The following is a 17,259-nucleotide window of genomic DNA, read 5'->3' on the forward strand; positions in this document are numbered from 1 at the left end:
TGTCATTATACACTTGTCCAAACCCACAGAAAGTACAAACCCAAGAGTGAACCATAATGTAAACTATAGACTTTGGGTGATGATGATGTGTCAATGTAGGTTCATCAGTTGTAACTCTGGTGGGAATGTGGATAATGGGAGAAGCTATGCATCAGTGGAGGGGGCAGGTATATAGGAAATCTCTGTATCTTGCCCTCCATTTTGCTATGAACCTAAAATTGCTCTTCAAAAACTTCTATTAAAAATCATTTCAAAATAAAATATTTTAAAAATAATGCGAATTATAGAATAGAATGGGGACTTCCCTGGTGGTGCAGTGGTTAAGAATCCGCCTGCCAATGCAGGGGACACAGGTTCGAGCCCTGGAAGATCCCACATGCCTCGGAGCAACTAAGCCCGTGAACCACAACTACTGAGCCTGTGCTCTAGAGCCCGCGAGCTACAACTACTGAAGCCTGCACACCTAGAGCCCGTGCTCTGCAACAAGAGAAGCCACTGCAATGAGAAGCTCGTGCACCACAAGGAAGAGTAGCCCCCTCCTGCAGCAACTAGAGAGAGCCCATGCGCAGCAACGAAGACCCAACGCAGCCAAAAATAAATTAATTAATTGATTTTAAAAAAATAGAATAGAATGAATTTATGAAGTTCCAAGTGTACAGTATTACTGTGAGGCCAAAACAACTCCCTCAACCACGACAACTTACTATATGCCAGGCACCATTCTAAGCACCTTATGTATCATGTCTCATTTAATCCCAACAACACCTCCATGAGGTGAGTACTATTATTATCCCCATTTGCAGATTAGGAAACCCAGCCATAGGAAAGTGAAATAATTTTCCCAAGGTCACATAGCCAATAAATGGTTAAGATTTAAACCCAAGTGGTCTGAAGTCAATAAGAAAGAGAACTAGAAAAAAAATAGGTGTTTCTATTTATTGAGTTTATGCTCAGTTTTCAAGTCCATGAAATCTTGAAATGAGAAAGTCTTATTACTACTGAAATGTTGACCAGATATTAAAAAATTAATTAAGATCCACACCCAAGAGGCTGCCTTCCACCACTAGTGTGTGGTATATGCATCAATAAGGACTTCAGAAGATTTCATAGCATGCGTCTATGTAAAATCTGATTTAGGGAGAAAAAGCTAACTGATTTGGGCTCAAATTTCAGTAAATGTTTTTGAACAGGGGGTATTTGTTTCCTACTCAGCAGCATGGAAATCCTCCCATGGCCTCATATATGTCATTTAATTAATTTCCAACACACGCTTTAAAATGTAAGAACTGTATACTAAAGCAAAGAATTATGTGTGTATCTAACTCAATTGTTGTAAGTGGAATCAAAATATCAAGCTGCTTTGAAATTATAACTGCTAAATTGCTCTTGTATAGGAACAGTTCTGGTTAATTTTTTTAGAGCATCAGATCAAGGAATATTTGAAGTAAAGAAAATCCATGCAACACAATTTAAGTAAAGGAAATGTCATAGTAATACTCAAAAAAAGGCATTAAAATATTTTTCAGTGAGAAGGATACATATAAAAAGAGGGGAGAGGGGAATTCCCTGGAAGTCCAGTGGTCAGGACTCCGCCCTTCCACTGCAGGGGGCACGGGTTTGATCCCTGGTCAGGGAACTAAGATCCCGCAAGCCGAGCGGTGTGGCCAAAACAAACAAAAAAAAAAGGTGGGGCACGGGGGAAGATATATATAAAAAGAATCGACAAAATTGTGACAGGTCATTGCATTTTAAATAAATGACTGTTACCTACACATGCTATGCCATTGACAGGATTAGTAAAATACATCCGGAAGAAGGAATGTCAAGACAATGCTTTTATTCTCCTTTTAATATATGCTACGGTATACACCGTAGTCTATTCAAGACTAATCTTTCTTTGTGGAAAGATTGAAAAGACAATAACATAACTACAAAAGACTGACTAAAGGGTCAAGAGATTTATTAAGGGGCTATTACAACCTTTATAACCTAGCATGACAATATTTTTTATAAATCCAAATCGTGAAACTTTTCAAATTAAATTATGTTCCTTTGATTCAGATAGTTCCTTCAAAAATTATCTGGCAAGAGTATAATCCAAAGTATGAATAACACATAATAAGCGTTCTCAGTTGCTCTAAGTGTGTTTAACTACAAGGAACCTAAGATAACTTCCTCAGGGTGACGAAATTAGAGATAATCCCTTGTGTCCAATATTATTCTATTCTCCAAACAAAATGAAGTACATTTTATTACTTAACTCCAGCCTTATGAAACAGATGAATAGAAAAATAATTTGCTTTAAAATATTTTAATATTAATGGCTATATTTTAGTAATAAAATAAAATAAATATTTTAATACTTGTTATATAAATATAAAATAATATGAACATATAATAATATAATTGAAATATATTTCATATTCATCTCAATATTTAAAATATTAAAAAACTGTAAATAAATGAAATGTTTAACAATAAGAGAATAACCAATTGTGGTACAATAGTAAAATGAAATATGCAATCATTAACACATATATGAAGAATCTTTAGTAGCCTGGAGAAATCCTTGTTATAATGTTAACAGATAAAAAGCGAACTTGTCTTCAAAAATATATATATAGGAAAAAGACTGGTGATTAATATACCAGACATTAATAGTGTTACCCTTGGGAGGTAGAATTATAAATGAGCTTTCCATAATTTAAAAAACTTTTACAACCTTTATAATTATCTACGGGGACCTTTAAAAACATTGTTCCATTATAGATCAAGTGAACAATTATAGAGTTTTCACACATTTTGTTTCAGAAGCCAGACTTTAAAGAAGTAATTCCTCTCACACAATTTGAAATATTAACATAAAACGATGTTTCTTGGTTTATATAATTTAACTACTCACATAAAAGTACATATTTTAATAAAAGATTTTAAAATCACTAATTGCTAGAAAATTACATCTCATCTCAATTACAGTGTAAATTGCCATAATAAAGAAATAGCTTATGTATACTATGAAACACGCCAATAGCAATTAGAATTAAATTTCAAATATGTATTTTTAGTATATTTGAAATAGAGTCTATGGCCATGTGACAGAATACACATATTCAATCAGAAGCTTCCATAAAACTGAAAAAGGACATTATTCAAGTAAAGACCCAGCACATATTTAAGTCCTTAACTTTCTCTGAGCCAAAAGTGCTTTAAAATAATACAAGATTAGATTTTTAGGCAACGTAAGTTCCAAATTAAAACCTTAAATAAAAACTTGAAATACTGTTGTGAAAAAGAACGGCATTATTCCCTGCCTTACCGAAGACAGTTCATCACATCCCAGTAACGTGTAGTAATCTTCACTGTCTTCCAACCTGTAATTCAGTATCGCGTCCATTTAGATTACTAAATCAGCTTTTCTTCCCTCTGAAACAAGAGGCACAATGAACTGCGAATTAACAGGAAAAGCCCTATGAGGTCTGGTTTACAGCTGCGCGTTCCAAACGACAATAACTAGATTTAAGTCTGGCCACAGTCAACACACCAGATGTCATCCTAGACCTTTGTAAACTCTACCTTTCATTGGCTGTTTATACAAGAGAAAAGAATAGCCCACGAGCAGAACTGTTGCAGTGCTGCCTGGGATCTGTAGTTTGAATTTATGTAAGCGACGTAGATGAACCATTTCTCTCATGAGTCGACAAAGACTGTCCATTTTTACACACCCCCCAAATTGGCCATCTCTTCATCTCCTATATATTTTTATCTTTTTCCATTTTTTTTAAGGGATAGAAAAAAAATTGAAGCATTATGGTAAAATCTTAGGATTTGTTAAACATGAGTAGTAGGCGCTTTTCTGAGTGTTTACAGTATTTCATAAGTTTTAAAATAGTTTAAGAGTAGAAAGAAATAGACTAAGAAAGCAAGTTTGTATTCATTTGACAATCTATTCATTCAATAAATATTTATTGAGGACCTATTTTATATTCAGCACAATTGTAGAAAAAGGTGTGGTAAACAAGTCTCTGTTTTTAGGGAGCTTACATTCTGACAGAGGGAGGCAGACAAGACACATGCAAACAAAGAGGATTATTTAAAATAGTGATTTGTGTCACAAAGGAAATAAAATGTGCCAGTGGGAAGGAGAACTGTATGATGACTGGGGTCTGATCACTGTGCCATTTCTCCTGGGCTGGCTCTCTCCACACTCAGGAGTGTGTCTGGCCTAGGGTGGGTCCAGGGTGCCTGTATTTCAGCTCACTGTGGCCCTAAGAAATGCAGGATTTAGAGAAGACAGTGAGTGGTCAGGGATACATTTTAACTGCCTTAACCCTTTAAATGCCTCCATAAACTATTGCCTTAAAGAAATACTTTTTCATTGAGCTCACCAATATACATTTTTTAAGGTTTATTTCTAAAGAGAAATCACTGAAGTCCCATTTTTACTAATCCGTCATTATATATCATTTCTTGCTGAAAGTTTGGTGTGGAATTTTAAAACGAAGTACAAATTTTGTTTTGGAAATTTCACAACCCTTGAGGTATTTGGAGGCCCATTTGGGCATCCCAAAATCCTGACCAGAATAACTAACAAATGGCCTTAAAAGGATATGAAGTTACAGCTGTGAAAAACAGTGGTGATTCCTCAACAAATTAAACATAGAATTACCATATGATCCAGCAATTCCACTTCTGGTATACCCAAAAGAATTGAAAAAAGGAACTCAAACAGATATTTGTACACCCATAATCATAGCATCACTATTCACGATAGCCAAGACGTAGAAGCAACCGAAGTGTCCATTAACAGAAGAATAAACAAAATGTGGTATATACATACAATGGGATATTATTCAGCCTTAAAAGGGAAGGAAATTCTGACACATGCTACATGGATGAACCTTGAAGACATGCTAAGTGAAATAAACCAATCACAAAAGACAAATTCTGTATGGTTTCACTTATATGAGATACATAGAGTAGTCAAATTCATAGAAACAGAAAGAAAAAGAGAGGTTACCAGGAGGCTGGGGGGAGGGACAAATGGGGAGTCACTGTTTAATGGGTATGGAGTTTCAGTTTGGGAAGATGAAAAATGTCCTGGAGTTGGATGGGCATGATGGTTGCACAACAGTGTGAATGTTCTTAATGCCATTGAACTGTATGCTTAAAATGGTAAATTTTTTGTTATATATACTTTACCACAATCAAAAAGAAAAGTTATATCCCTCGAACACTAGACAACCTTGCCCAGAAAAAAAAGTTTGCTGCCATTACTCTCTATCCTGAGAGCAGGCAGGACAATGCTTTGATGTTGTTCTAAAGAACAAAGAGAAAAGATGATTAAGAAAGGAATTTTGGTAAAGCAGCCACTCATGTTTTATTAAATGCAATGGAAGGCTCTTTTCCTAGACCAATATTGTTCTCACCTTCTGCATATTAAAGTTAGTAAAGAGTCCTAGACACATTCAACATCTGCTGGCAACAGGGGACTTCCCTGGTGGTTCAGTGACTAAGTCTCCGCACTCCCAATGCAGGGAGCCTGGGTCTGATCCCTGGTCAGGGAGCTAAATCCCACATTCCTCAACTAAGATCCCGCATGCCAAAACGAAGATCACACGTGCTGCAACTAAGAACAGGCACAGACAAATAAATAAATGAATATTTAAAAGAAAAATCTACTGGCAGCAGAAGAAACTGGTACATCCTTTCTGAAATGGAAATTGGCTTTCAAAAGTCAGAATTTTACATAATATTGTCTAGGCAATTCCATACCTAGGAATTTATGCAAAGATTATAATCAAGAATGTGTACAAAGATACAGCTGGTTATCTTTACCAAAACACAGTTACAATAATGAAAATTTTTTAGGAAAATTAAATGTCCAACAATCATTTAAATAATGATCCACAGTAGTACACCGTGTAGTCATTTTAAATGATATAGAAAAATATTTAATGCCTGGGAAACGTTCACACATTGTCAGATGAATAAAAAGGTTACAAACAATATGCATTATTGTAAACATTCACTGAGCATTGAGACTTATGCACATGATTTGGTATAATTTAAAAAGGAAGAAAATATAAAAGTTAAGTTTTAGAAGTATGGTATGATTCCTGTTTTGTAAATTTACAGATCTTCCTTGACCCCTTACCGTGGGGTTACAACACGATAAACCCATCCTAAGTCAAAAATGCTTTTAACCCACCTAAATTGCTGAACACCATAACTTAGCCTAGCCTACCTTAAATGTGCTCAAAACACTTACATTAGCCTACAATTGGGAAAAATCACCTAACAGAAGCCTATTTTATAATAAAGTGTTGAATATTTCATGTAACTTATTAAATACTTATTGAGTATCATACCACATGTCGCTAGCCTGGGAAAAGATCCAAATTCAAAGTTCAAAGCACGGTTTCTACTGTACGCGTATCTCTTTTACACCATTGTTAACTTGAAAAATCCTAAACTGAACCATTGTAAGTCAGGGACCATCTGTATATGGTATGTATATTTATAAAATATGCAAAAGCATATACACCAAAATAGACCAATTGTCACTAGGTAACAGGGTCACCTATTTTTATATATTTCATTCTTTTTGCTTATCTACATTTGCTAAGATAAACATATAATATTCGAGTAATAAGAAAAAAGCAATAAAAAGCAAGTCAGTTCATGTATACACTACCAAATGTAAAATGGACGGTTAGTGGGAAGCTGCTGCATAGCACAGGGAGATCAGCTTGATGCTTTGTGACCCCCTAGAGGGGTGGGATAGGGAGGGTGGGAGGGAGGCTCAAGAGGGAGGGGATATGGGGATATATGTATACATAGAGCTGATTCACTTTGTTGTACAGCAGAAACTAACAACACTGTAAAGCAATTATAATCCAATAAAGATATAAAAAAATAAGTCAATAAAAGCTACAAAACACCAAACATCACATAGCTATTTACTGACTTTGTAGAGATGACAATTCAGAGGGCGCTATTCAAGAATTTGTTCTTCAGTTGGTTTGGTTTGGTTTGTTGCATGCTCTACTGCATGTAATAAGCCAATTTATTCACCCTTCGAAGCAGCTAACACTGTGCAGTGGGTTGAACATAGAAGAACGAAATGAATCCTGCCATCGCAGAGCTTCCCCTCTCACAGGGGTCTTGGCCACTGGCAGGTCCAATTGTTGTCTCCTCTGAGTGATCCCTTGCTTACAGGAATCACAGTGCAATGGAAACAATGCCGAACCCTGCTCCTTATTCCTTGAATAAGACTATGCTTTAATCACCACACCTCACATACCAGAAAATTAATTTCGTTGAGAACACAAGATTAACTCAAATTAAGCTTTAACACATTACATAATCAAATGCTAAATTGTGTGGTTTTGAGGGAAAATTTAAAAGAAATTCATAGACGCATTCACAAATTACATGGAAAAAAGGAGGAAGGGGCAAAATGCAAAAGCTGTCGAAGAGAGATGAAAATGTCCATAGCATGTTCAGGGAAAGGTGAGGAAAACAACTTTACAGCAGAATGTGTTGAAAAGCCTTTAAGACTAGTGTTGAAGATGAGCCCTGGGCCAGAATGTTGAGAGCCTTGATGATCAGGCCAAGAACACTGAGCGAGTGTGGAGGTAACAGGGAACTGCTGTAGTTTCTCAAGCATGTGACATGTTAAAAGTGAAATTTTATGAAGATTAAATCTGGTGGCTGTGTGCATTTGAAGGAAGGAATAGCTGGAAAACAATGACAAATGTGGTTTAACCCTGAATTTGAATTTTATTTTAAATTTTATTTTTTAATGGGCACTACATTCACATAGAACAAAATTTTTTTTTTGTTCTCTCTCTCTCTCTCTCTCTCTCTCTCTCTCTCTCTCTATCTATCTATCTATCTCTGTCTCTATCCACACACAAATCTTATTGGTTCGGTTTCTCTGGAGAACCCTGACTAATACACCTGCAATTCTTTCTTTTTTTTTTTTTTTTTATGTCTCATGACTTATTTTTCGCTTTTTTTATTTTTAATTTTTTATCAGAGTAATTTGATTACAATATTGCTTGTTCTAGGAATATACAATCTGATTCATTTGTACATATACATACCTATTCATCTACAGATCCTCTTCCCATTTAGGTTATTACAGAGTGTTGAATAGACTTCCCATGTTATACTGTCGCTTTTTTCTTTTTTGAATTTTATTTTATTTATTTTTTTATACAGCAGGTTCTTATTAGTCTTCCATTTTATACACATCAGTGTATACATGTCAATCCCAATCTCCCAGTTCATCACACCACCATACCCACCACCCCACCGCCTTCCCCCCTTGGTGTCCATACGTTTGTTCTCTACATCTGTGTCTCAATTTCTGCCCTGAAAACCGGTTCATCTGTACCATTTTTCTAAGTTCCACATATATATGCGTTAATATACGATATTTGTTTTTCTCTTTCTAACTTACTTCACTCTGTATGACAGTCTCTAGATCCATTCACGTCTCAACAAATGACCCAATTTTGTTCCTTTTTATGGCTGAGTAATATTCCGTTGTATATATGTACCACTTCTTTATCCATTCATCTGTCAATAGGCATTTAGGTTGCTTCCATGACCTGGCTATTGTAAATAGTGCTGAAATGAACATTGGGGTGCATGTGTCTTTTTGAATTATGGTTTTCTCTGGGTATATGCCTAGTGGTGGGATTGCTGGATCATATGGTAATTCTATTTTTAGTTTTTTAAGGAACCTCCATACTGTTCTCCATAGTGGATGTATCAATTTACATTCCCACCAACAGTGTAAGACGGTTCCCTTTTCTCCACACCCTCTCCAGCATTTGTTGTTTGTAGATTTTCTGATGATGCCCATTCTTTTTTTTTTTTTTTTTTTGCGGTACGCGGGCCTCTCACTGTTGTGGCCTCTCCCGTTGCGGAGCACAGGCTCCGGACGCGCAGGCTCAGTGGCCATGGCTCACGGGCCTAGCCTCTCCACGGGATGTGGGATCTTCCCAGACCGGGGCACGAACCCATGTCCCCTGCATCGGCAGACGGACTCTCAACCACTACGCCACCAGGGAAGCCCTGATGATGCCCATTCTAACTGGAGTGAGGTAATACCTCATTGTAGTTTTGATTTGCATTTCTCTAATAATTAGTGATGTTGAGCAGCTTTTCATGTGCTTCTTGGCCATCCGTATGTCTTCTTTGGAGAAATCTCTGTTTACATCTTCTGCCCATTTTTGGATTGGGTTGTTTGTTTTTTTAATATTGAGCTGCATGAGCTGTTTATGTATTTTGGAGATTAATCCTTTGTTCATTGATTCGTTTGCAAATATTTTCTCCCATTCTGAGGGTTGTCTTTTCGTCTTGTTTATGGTTTCCTTTGCTGTGCAAAAGATTTGAAGTTTCATTAGGGCCCATTTGTTTATTTTTGTTTTTATTTCCATTACTCTAGGAGGTGGATCAAAAAAGATCTTGCTGTGATTTATGTCAAAGAGTGTTCTTCCTATGTTTTCCTCCAAGAGTTTTATAGTGTCCGGTCTAACATTTAGGTCTCTAATCCATTTTGAGTTTATTTTTGCATACGGTGTTAGGGATTGTTCTAATTTCATTCTTTTACATGTAGCTGTCCAGTTTTCCCACCACCACTTATTGAAGAGACTGTCTTTTCTCCATTGTATATCCCTGCCTCCTTTGTCATAGATTAGTTGACCATAGGTGCATGGGTTTATCTTTGGGCTTTCTATCTTGTGCCGTTGATCTATGTTTCTGTTTTTGTGCCAGTACCATATTGTCTTGATTACTGTAGCTTTATACTATAGTCTGAAGTCAGGGAGTCTGGTTCCTCCAGCTCCGTTTTTTTCCCTCAAGACTGCTTTGGCTATTCGGGGTCTTTTGTGTCTCCATACAAATTTTAAGATTTTTTGTTCTAGTTCCGTAAAAAATGCCATTGGTAATTTGATAGGGATTGCATTGAATCTGTAGATTGCTTTGGGTAGTATAGTCATTTCCACAATATTGATTCTTCCAATCCAAGAATATGGTATATCTCTCCATCGGTTTGTATCATCTTTCATTTCTTTCATTAGTGTCTTATAGTTTTCTGCATACAGGTCTTATGTCTCCCTAGGTATGTTTATTCCTAGGTATTTTATTCTTTTTGTTGCAGTGGTAAATGGGAGTGTTTCCTTAATTTCTCTTTCAGATTTTTCATCATTAGTGTATAGGAATGCAAGAGATTTCTGTGCATTAATTTTGTATCCTGCAAGTTTACCAAATTCATTGATTAGCTCTAGTAGTTTTCTGGTGGCATCTTTAGGATTCTCTATGTATAGTATCATGTCATCTGCAAAGAGTGACAGTGTTACTTCTTCTTTTCCAATTTGTATTCCTTTTATTTCTTTTGCTTCTCTGATTGCTGTGGCTAGGAGTTCCAAAACTATGTTGAATAATAGTGGCGAGAGTGGACATCCTTGTCTTGTTCCTAATCTTAGAGGAAATGCTTTCAGTTTTTCACCATTGAGAATGATGTTTGCTGTGGGTTTGTCATATATGGCCTTTATTATGTTGAGGTAGGTTCTCTCTATGCCCACTTTCTGGAGAGTTTTTATCATAAATGGGTGTTGAATTTTGTCAAAAGCTTTTTCTGCATCTACTGAGATGATCATATGGTTTTCATTCTTCAATTTGTTAATATGGTGTATCACATTGATTGATTTGCATATATTGAAGAATCCTTGCATCCCTGGGATAAATCCCACTTGATCATGGTGTATGATCCTTTTAACGTGTTGTTGGATTCTGTTTGCTAGTATTTTGTTGAGGATTTTTGCATCTATGTTCATCAGTGATATTGGTCTGCAATTTTTTGTTTTGTAGTATCTTTGTCTGCTTTTGGTATCAGGGCGATGGTGGCCTCATAGAATGAGTTTGGGAGTGTTCCTTCCTCCATAATTTTTTGGAAGAGTTTCAGAAGGCTGAGTGTTAACTCTTCTCTAAATGTTTGATAGAATTCACCTGTGAAGCCATCTGGTCCTGGACTTTTGTTTGTTGGAAGATTTGTAATCACAGTTTCAATTTCATTCCTTGTGATTTGTCTGTTCATATTTTCTGTTTCTTCCTGGTTCAGTCTTGGAAGGTTATACCTTTCTAAGAATTTGTCCATTTCTTCCTGGTTGTCCATTTTATTGGCATAGAGTTGTTTGTAGTAGTCTCTTAGGATGCTTTGTATTTCTGCAGTGTCTGTTGTAACTTCTCTTTTTTCATTTCTAATTTTATTGATTTGAGTTCTCTCCCTCTTTTTCTTGATGAGTCTGGCTTATGGTTTATCAATTCTGTTTATCTTCTCAAAGAACCAGCTTTTAGTTTTATTGATCTTTGCTATTGTTTTCTTTGTTTCTATTTCATTTATTTCTGCTCTGATCTTTATGATTTCTTTCCTTCTGCTACCTTTGGGTTTTGCTTGTTCTTTCTCTAGTTCCTTTAGGTGTAAGGTTAAATTGTTTATTTGAGATTTTTATTGTTTCTTGAGGTAGGCTTGTATAGCTATAAACTTCTCTCTTAGAACTGCTTTTGCTGCATCCCATAGGTTTTGGATCATTGTGTTTTCATTGTCATTTGTCTCTAGGTATTTTTTGATTTCCTCTTTGATTTCTTCAGTGATCTCTTGGTAATTTAGCAACATATTGTTTAGCCTCCATGTGTTTGTGTTTTTTACGTTTTTTTCCCTGTAATTCATTTCTAGTCTCATAGCGTTGTGGTCAGAAAAGATGCTTGATATAATTTCAATTTTGTTAAATTTCCTGAGGCTTGATTTGTGCCCCAAGATGTGATCTATCCTGGAGAGTGTTCCATGTGCACTTGAGAAGAAAGTGTAATCTGCTGGTTTTGGATGGAATGTCCTATAAATATCAATTAAATCTATCTGGTCTATTGTGTCTTTTAAAGCTTGTGTTTCCTTATTTATTTTCATTTTGGATGATCTGTTCATTGGTGTAAGTGCGGTGTTAAAGGCCCCCACTCTTACTGTGTTACTGTCGATTTTCTCTTTTATAGCTGTTAGCAGTTGCCTTATGTATTGAGGTGCACCTATGTTGGGTGCATATATATATATATATATAATTGTTATATCTTCTTCTTGGATTGATCCCTTGATCATTACGTAGTGTCCTTTCTTGTCTCTTGTAGCATTCTTTATTTTAAAGTCTATTTTATCTGATACAAGGATTGCTACTCCAGCTTTCTTTTTTTTTTTTTTTTTTTAAACATTTATTTATTTATTTATTTTTGGCTGTGTTGGGTCTTCGTTTCTGTGCGAGGGCTTTCTCTAGTTGCGGCGAGCGGGGGCCATTCTTCATCGCAGTGCGTGGACCTCTCACTATCGCGGCCTCTCTTGTTGCGGAGCACAGGCTCCAGACGCGCAGGCTCAGTAGTTGTGGCTCACGGGCCTAGTTGCTCCGCGGCATGTGAGATCTTCCCAGACCAGGGCTCGAACCCGTGTCCCCTGCATTGGCAGGCAGATTCTCAACCACTGCGCCACCAGGGAAGCCCTCCAGCTTTCTTTTGATTTACATTTGCATGGAATATCTTTTTCCATTCCCTCACTTTCAGTCTGTATGTGTCTCTAGGTCTGAAGTGGGTCTCTTGTAGACAGCATATATATGGGTCTTGTTTTTGTATCCATTCAGCAAACCTGTGTCTTTTGGTTGGAGCATTTAATCCATTCACGTTTAAGGTAATTATCGATATGTATGTTCCTATGACCATTTTCTTAATTGTTTTGGGTTTGTTTTTGTAGGTCCTTTTCCTTTCTTTTTTTTTTTTTTTTTTTTTTTTTTTTGCGGTACGTGGGCCTCTCACTGTTGTGGCCTCTCCTGCTCCAGACGCGCAGGCTCAGCAGCCATGGCTCACGGGCCCAGCCGCTCCACGGCACGCGGGATCCTCCCGGACCGGGGCACAAACCCGTGTCCCCTGCATCGGCAGGTGGACCCTCAACCACTGCACCACCAGGGAAGCCCCCTTTTCCTTTCTTGTGTGTCCCACTTAGAGAAGTTCCTTTAGCATTTGTTGTAAAGCTGGTTTGGCGGTGCTGAATTCTCATCTTTTGCTTGTCTGTAAAGCTTTTGATTTCTCCATCGAATCTGAATGAGATTCTTGCCGGGTAGAGTAATCTTGGTTGTAGGTTCTTTCCTTTCATCACTTTAAGTATATCATGCCACTCCCTTCTGGCTTGTAGAGTTTCTGGTGAGAAATCAGCTGTTAACCTTATAGGAGTTCCCTTGTATGTTATTTGTCGTTTTTCCCTTGCTGCTTTTAATAATTTTTCCTTGTCTTTAATTTTTGCCAATTTGATTATTATGTGTCTCGGCATGTTTCTCTTTGGATTTTTCCTGTATGGGTCTCGCTGTGCTTCCTGGACTTGGGTGGCTCTATCCTTTCCCATGTTAGGGAAATTTTCGACTATAATCTCTTCAAATATTTTCTCTGGTCCTTTCTCTCTTCTCCTCCTGGGACCCCTATAATGCTAATGTTGTGTTTAATGTTGTCCCAGAGGTCTCTTAGGCTGTCTTCATTTCTTTTTATTCTTTTTTCTTTAGTCTGTTCTGCAGCAGTGAATTCCACCATTCTGTCTTCCAGGTCACTTATCCGTTCTTCTGCCTCAGTTTTTCTTCTATTGATTCCTTCTAGTGTAGTTTTCATTTCAGTTATTGTATTGTTCATCTCTGTTTGTTTGTTCTTTAATTCTTCTAGGTCTTTGTTAAATATTTCTTGCATCTTCTCGGTCTTTGCCTCCATTCTTTTTCCGAGGTCCTGGATCATCTTCACTATCATTATTCTGAATTCTTTTTCTGGAAAACTGCCTATCTCCACTTCATTTAGTTGTTTTTCTGAGGTTTTATCTCGTTCCTTCACCTGGTACATAGCCCTCTGCCTTTTCATCTTGTCTACATTTCTGTGAATGTGGATTTTTTTCCGCAGGCTTCAGGACTGTAGTCAGAACAAAATTTTAAGGGTACAAAACGGTAGGCATGAAAGGTAAGTGTCCCTCCACCCTTGGTCTTCCAGCCCCCAGTTTTCTTCCCAAGGTAACTGAGGTAACCACTGCTAACAGAGTTTCATTTTTGCAGTCATTGCATTTACAAGTATATTTACATATATATATGTGTGTGTGTGTGTGTGTATCTCAGTTCCTTAGTGTCAGACACTTCCAATCTTCGGCTCTTACAGAGAATACTGCACTGAATCCTCTTGTTCTTATGGTCTTTCACTCATGTTGGCACATGTTTTAGAAAAGAAACTTAACATGTGTAAGTCAGTAGGAATTTACTGAGAGCCTATTGAATATATACTCACAAAGTACCTGTAGTTTTTGCTTCTTTAAAAAAATAAAGAATTCTGATAATTTCCTTTGCTCCCCCTACATCTTGTAACTGAGTTTTACCAAAGTTATTATTCCATGTAGGCATAATGTATGTGACAGAATAAAATCAACTAAAGGTTTCATTCCTTTCCTCAAAAATCTGGAATTAGGCAATTCTAGTAATAGACTACACCTGCATCATATTGTATTATCTATCATATTATTTACTAAACTGTGGCTTACATATCTGACACCTTGGCTCTGAATGGCTCCTCCCTCCTTAGTGCCCCCAATTCACAGCACCCCTTGGGATACAGGTAAGAATTAAAGAGAAAGAGCTCACAATTCAATAAGCACCCAGTTGAAGGTGTCCTTTATATTGTGATGTTACAGGTTTACACAGCATTACTGGTTATTTTCCTCATTTTGATATCTCCACATGTATTGTCACTATCAGAATTCAGTAAAACTCTCCTTCTCAACTTGTTTTAAGCCTTTGAGGTTTTGTTATTTTTTAATAATAGTACTGACTGGCTTACTTACAAGATCACATCCCCCAAATAAAAATATAAATTGTAACAACTTTGCATGGTAATGGATGGTAACTGGACTTATTGTGGTGATTATTTTATAATGTATAAAAATATCGAGGGACTTCTCTGGTGGTGCAGTAGGTAGGACTCCGTTCTCCCAATGCAGGGAGCCTAGGTTTGATCCCTGGTCAAGGAACTAGATCCCACATGCATGCCGCAACTAATAGTTTGCCTGCCACAACTAAGGAACCCCCAAGCCGCAACTAAGGAACACACGTGCTGCAACTAAGACTTGGCGCAACCAAATAAAAATAAATAAATAAATATTAAAAAAATAAAATAGTAGCACCTGGTGTTTAAAAATATGTATATGTATATCGAATCATGGGAGTTCTCTGGTGGTCTAGTGGTTAGAATTCAGTGTTTTCAGTGCCTTGGCCCAGGTTCAATCCCTGGTTGGGGAACTGAGATGCCGCAAGCCATGCGGTGCAGGAAAAAAAAAAAATTGAATCACTATGTTGTACACTTGAAACTAATGTATTATTGTATGTTCCATATAACTTATATATATTTAAATATATATTTATATATATTTACATAAAATGTTGAATTTGATAAGCCCTTGATGAAAATGCTTACAGTGTGATTTTATAATCAGAGAAAAAGAAAATCTTAAAAGGAAGTGCCCAACCAAACATCCTCATGTTTTTCTTATTATAAAAACTAACACAAACTTCACATTCCTGTTTTCAAATTAATTTTTATTTACATCACTGTTGTACATCCTCATGAGTTTTGGGTTTTTTAAAGGACGTAGTATTCCAAGTTTTTAACAAAAAAGTGGAAGACTTGCCTCATACCTCCCTCTGCCTAGAGGCAAATATGGTAAAACATGTAGCTATTTCTTCTTGTATTTTTCACCATTTTTCTAAATGATGTTTCTACTTCAGAACTTCTTTTAAGTTTAATATATTGCACCGCTGTATCCGCACTAAAGCCTTGATCAAACAATAACAAAATGGCAAGAATACATCATCCAGGCCTGAATAAAAGCCAAGTCTAAGTTTCACCAATGAGACAATGCAAAAACAAAAACAAAAAATGAGTTTAGGGCCATATTTGTACATATTACATATGAATATAGTATATATATTATATATAAAATAGTCAAATGCCTACATGTAATACTTAAATTTCATTATTTAGTTATATATAAAATGATCAAATGACATGTAATATTCAACTTTTTAAATTTACTTAAACATACATATTTAAAATACTATATTATGAAAAACCGTATTAATTTAAGAATAGTGCTATTCTTCCATTGTATGAGAAACTGTGTAAGGATACAAGTATGAGGCATCTACATGTTTTTCTAAAGGATGATCTGGGGAAAAACTTTGCTTTATATTTGAACATACATAATACTTCCTCAATTTGGGAATTCTTCAATCATTTTAATTTTTTAAATCATTTTCACAATTTATTCTCTTTTTTAAGTTGTATATTGATTAGAAAAGTCTTCATTACTTATTTTAATAAATATTAGCACCTTTTTGGAGTATTATTTAATACAGGTAAGCATGTGTTTTGAGAAAAGTAGAATGCACTTATTTATTTCTACTCTTTTCCCCAAAACTAACCTTTAAACTTGCTGCAGGACTTCCCTGGTGGTGCAGTGGTTAAGAATACGCCTGGCAATGCAGGGGACACGCGTTCGATCCCTGGTCCGGGAAGATACCACGTGCCTCAGAGTAACTAAGCCCATGCACCACGACTACTGAGCCTGTGCTCTAGAGCCCACGAGCCACAACTACTGAAGCCCGCGTGCTGCAACTACTGAAGCCCACGCACCTAGAGCCCATGCTCTGCAACAAGAGAAGCCCCCGCTCCCCACAACTAGAGAAAGCCCACGTGCAGAAACGAAGGCCCAACGCAGCCAAAAATAAATAAATAATTAATTAATTTAAAAAATTTAAACTTGTTGCAGCACCTTATGATAGGGTGTATTTTTTTTTTTTTTTTTTTTTTTTTTTTTGCGATACACGGGCCTCTCACTGTTGTGGCCTCTCCCGTTGCAGAGCACAGGCTCCGGACGCACAGGCCCAGCGGCCATGGCTCACGGGCCCAGCCGCTCCGCAGCATGTGGGATCTTCCCGGACCAGGGCACGAACCCGTGTCCCCTGCATCGGCAGGCGGACTCCCAACCACTGCGCCACCAGGGAAGCCCGATAGGGTGTATTTTTAATGTTCCCTGGGTTTTTCCCTCTAATGGTAAAGGTAATAAAAATCATGTTGGGACCACTGTCTCGTATTTTGAAGAAATGATAAATGATAAAGCTACAGCCATTCCTCCTT

General features: G+C 36.9%; 1 protein-coding gene across 1 annotated transcript in view; it reads right to left on the reverse strand.

Moving 5' to 3' along the window:
- The window catches only part of DNAJC12 (DnaJ heat shock protein family (Hsp40) member C12), a 34,344-nt gene extending 30,804 nt beyond the window's left edge, over nt 1-3,540 (reverse strand). Inside the window, exon 1 of the mRNA XM_082673689.1 lies at nt 3,317-3,540. Coding sequence (XP_082529815.1) covers nt 3,317-3,394 — 78 coding nt within the window. The 5' untranslated portion in view covers nt 3,395-3,540. The remainder of the gene's footprint in view (nt 1-3,316) is intronic.
- Between the last annotated feature and the right edge of the window lie 13,719 nt (nt 3,541-17,259).

This window comes from Grampus griseus, assembly GCF_964374135.1.
Source record: "Grampus griseus genome assembly, chromosome: 16".
Lineage (NCBI taxonomy): Eukaryota > Metazoa > Chordata > Mammalia > Artiodactyla > Delphinidae > Grampus > Grampus griseus.